Below are 3,134 nucleotides of genomic sequence, written 5' to 3'. Positions count from 1 at the left end.
CCCTGCCCGCCGGCCACCGCCGCCGCCGGCGCCGCGGCCGCGGCGCCGGCGTCTTGCACGAGCCCCTGCTGGCGCGCGGCGATGCCCTGCTCGCTGCTCGCGGGTGCGGCGCGGGCGGTGCTGTAGACCGCCGTCGGATCCACAGGCGGCTGCGGCGGCGCCGCGCCCTCCACGATCCAGCCGTTGGCGGCTGCGGGCATCCCGGAGGGCGCCGCGGCCGGCGCTGGCTTGGCGGCGGCGGCGGCGGCCTTGGGAACGGGCACGGTACCATCGAGCTGCTCCCAGACGTTCTTCGGCGGGGGGGCCGCGGGCGCCGCGGGCGCCGCAGCCGCGGCGGGCCCGGCGGCGGCACCGGAGGCGCCGAGGGCGAGGCCTGGGAGGGAGGGGGAGAAGATCTGCTGCGGGGGCGCCGCAGCCGCGGCGGGCGCCGATGCGCCTGGGGCGTCGGGGGCCGCGGCGGCCGTGGGCGCGGCAGAGGCGGCGCCGGCGGCGGGGGCTGCTGCAGCGGTGGCTGGGGCGGCGGCTGCTGGGGTGACGGCGGGCTTTGCAGGCGCTGCTGCTGTGGCGGGGGCGGGCTGCGCGAGGGTGGCCGCGGCCGGGCCCACGGCGGCGGTCAGCATTGCGGCTGTCGCTGTGGCTGGATCGGCCGTCACAACAGGCGCAGCAAGTGGCGGCCTGGCGGCAGGCACGACAGTCACCTGCTGCAGCTGGCGGGCATGGCAGCCTGTTGCAAGGGCGATTGCGGGTTGGGCAGCCGGCATGTGTGTGTCAGGGGCAGGGGCAGCAAAGCATGCATGTCATGTGCCCGGGCACGGCAAGTGGTCCGCACCGCGACGTCAGCGTGCATGTCACGGGTGGCCAGGGAATCAATCGTCAAGGATGCAATGCTCTTGACTGCGAAGCACGAATGCCCGTTGAACGCTCATTCAACTCACCCGAAAGCAGCACCATCATGGCACACAGGAGAACTGCCGAGTCCATCCCAGATAAACCACACGAAACTTTTAGAACCAGAGGCTGACAAACAACCAGAGAAGTGTCGCAACTTGCACGGGGTAACAGGAGGTGCAGCCGTTGGCAGGGGTGCACCGCGGAGCCCCGGCTTTCACGGCCAACGAGCAGAGGGGCTTGAATACCGTATTTTGACGCATATCAGTATGCAAGCACCTGAAACCATAACATTGTCAAGCCCTCACGGGTGTAACCCGTCTAAATTCGAACTGGTCGCTAGGCCGGTGTGACCGCGTGCTCAAGCAGTGTTGTTCATAACCCTACGCCTGACAGGAGCATGGGATTTTGATCATGGTACTTGCCCATTTTGATTATGGTATGCCCAGTCTGGCAGCTTCAAGGCCCCAGCTGAGCCATCACCATCAACTGACGCCGGTTGCTGCTGCAGTGGCCCTGGCTTGCTGCCTGTGTCGAGCTCGTGAGGGGATTGCCCCTGCCATGCAGTAGCATTCAGACAAGGACTAGTTCTATCAGCTTGCAAGACGCGGCAGGTGTGTCCAGACTGTCGCCTTGCAGGGGCCGTTGTCCCGCCCCACACAAGGTGTTGCCAAACCCACACAGAAGCCGCCAGCATGAGGATTACAGCTGCAGCCCCCAGGCAACTGCCAGCACCATCACGTTCCGTGCACGTTTGACTCAGCTTACAACGGGCACGTGTGCGCTGCTGCTCGGCTCGGGCCTTGCAGGGGCACCCAATGGCCCCCGGCCGCACCGCGCGCAACCCAACCGCCCAACTGCCAAACCCCCACGGCTGCCGCGCCGCAGCCCTCGCCCATCACTTCTTCTTGTGGGCCTTCTTCTTGTGCGCCTTTTTGACATGCTTGGGCATCTTGCTCTTGCGACGCTCCCTGTTGGCCTCTTTTGTCTCCTTCTTATGTAGCTTCCGCGCCTCGCGCTCCGCCTCCCTATCCCGCGGCGCCTTGTCAGCCCGCCCGTCGCCCTCGCCCTCGCCGCCGCTGTCGCTGTCGCTGCCGCTGCCGCTCTCGGTGTCGCTCTCGCTGCCGCTGCCGTCCGAGCCGCTGCTAGGGCCGCTGGCGGGGCCGGCGGCGGCGCCGCCGCCGTCACCCGCGGACGGCCGCTGCCGCCGCCGGGCCCCTCGCTGCTGCGCCTCCTGCCCGGCCTCCGCCACGCTGGCCGCGCCCGCGCCCGCGCTTGCGCTTGGACCCGCGACCGCGCCGTCGGCGCTCCCTGCCTCTACCGGCGCAAAAGCGACCGCCTTGGGTGGCCCCGCCTTTACTGCCGACGTGTGTGTGGCAGCCACAGCCAGCGTCGGCCCCTGGTCCTCCGCCTTTGGCAGGAACGCCATGAAACTCGGCCCCTTCCCCGCCTTGGGCTTCACCTTCCCCGCCGCGCCCCCCTCCGCCACGCCCGCCGCCGCCGCGCCGCCCCGCTTCGGCGCGCCCGTCGGCGCCGGAGCTCCCTCCTCCTGCTCCTGCTGCTGCTGTTGCTGCTGCTGCTGCTGCTGCTGCTGCTGCTTCTCGCGCCGCTGCTGCAGGGCCATGGGTTCGCTGCGCGGGCCAGATAGGTCGGCCGCCATGCCCGTGATGGATTGATAGTACAGGCCCTCCACCTGGGTCGGCAGGGGGGCGCGCGTGCATTGGTTGTTGGGACGTGCATGGGGTAATCTGGGGGGCAGATGGCAGCGACGCGGTACGCGAGGTCGCACACATGCTGTGGATAGGATGAGAGTGGTCTGTGATTGAAGGGGAGGGGCGGCGGGTAGAGGGGACGAGCGAAACGAGGCGCTGCCTGCCTCGTCTGCAGGGACCAGAGCGGTACCGCGCCCCGATCTGCTGCGCGTGCGAGCCTCCCGTGCTTCTCCAACACCTCTCGCCGCCTGCCGTGTTACGACATCCGACCAGTGATACAAACGCCTTGCCGCACGCGCACACACGCGCATTCGCGCGTCGCACACACACACACACATACACACACACACACACACACACACACACACGCACGCGCGCGCACACACACACACACACACACACACACACACACACACACAATTTTGCCCCAGACAGCCCCGTCTCCGCACCGCCCCTTCTTCCCCGCCGCCAGCGCCTCCCTGTCCCTCTCGTAGTGCGCCACCTCCTCCAGCTTGCGCGGGATGAAGGCAGCCT

At 68.6% G+C, this 3,134-nt stretch overlaps 2 protein-coding genes across 2 annotated transcripts in view; both read right to left on the bottom strand.

Moving 5' to 3' along the window:
* MNEG_13588 (hypothetical protein) overlaps positions 1-620 on the bottom strand; it is a gene marked incomplete at both ends in the record, with an annotated part of 1,883 nt that extends 1,263 nt beyond the window's left edge. Inside the window, one exon of the mRNA XM_014037940.1 lies at positions 18-620. Coding sequence (XP_013893394.1) covers positions 18-620 — 603 coding nt within the window. The remainder of the gene's footprint in view (positions 1-17) is intronic.
* Positions 621-1,786: 1,166 nt separating this feature from the next.
* Positions 1,787-2,512, bottom strand: MNEG_13587 (hypothetical protein; the record flags this gene model as incomplete). The annotated part of the gene is made up of 1 exon (XM_014037939.1): positions 1,787-2,512. The coding sequence occupies one exon, from the start codon at positions 2,510-2,512 to the stop codon at positions 1,787-1,789; it is 726 nt and encodes a 241-aa protein (XP_013893393.1).
* Positions 2,513-3,134: the final 622 nt, after the last annotated feature.

This window comes from Monoraphidium neglectum (genome assembly GCF_000611645.1).
Source record: "Monoraphidium neglectum strain SAG 48.87 unplaced genomic scaffold scaffold03921, whole genome shotgun sequence".
Classification (NCBI taxonomy): Eukaryota; Viridiplantae; Chlorophyta; class Chlorophyceae; order Sphaeropleales; family Selenastraceae; genus Monoraphidium; species Monoraphidium neglectum.
The sequence above is the reverse complement of the archived record's forward strand: the minus strand, read 5'-3'. Positions and strand labels throughout refer to the sequence as shown.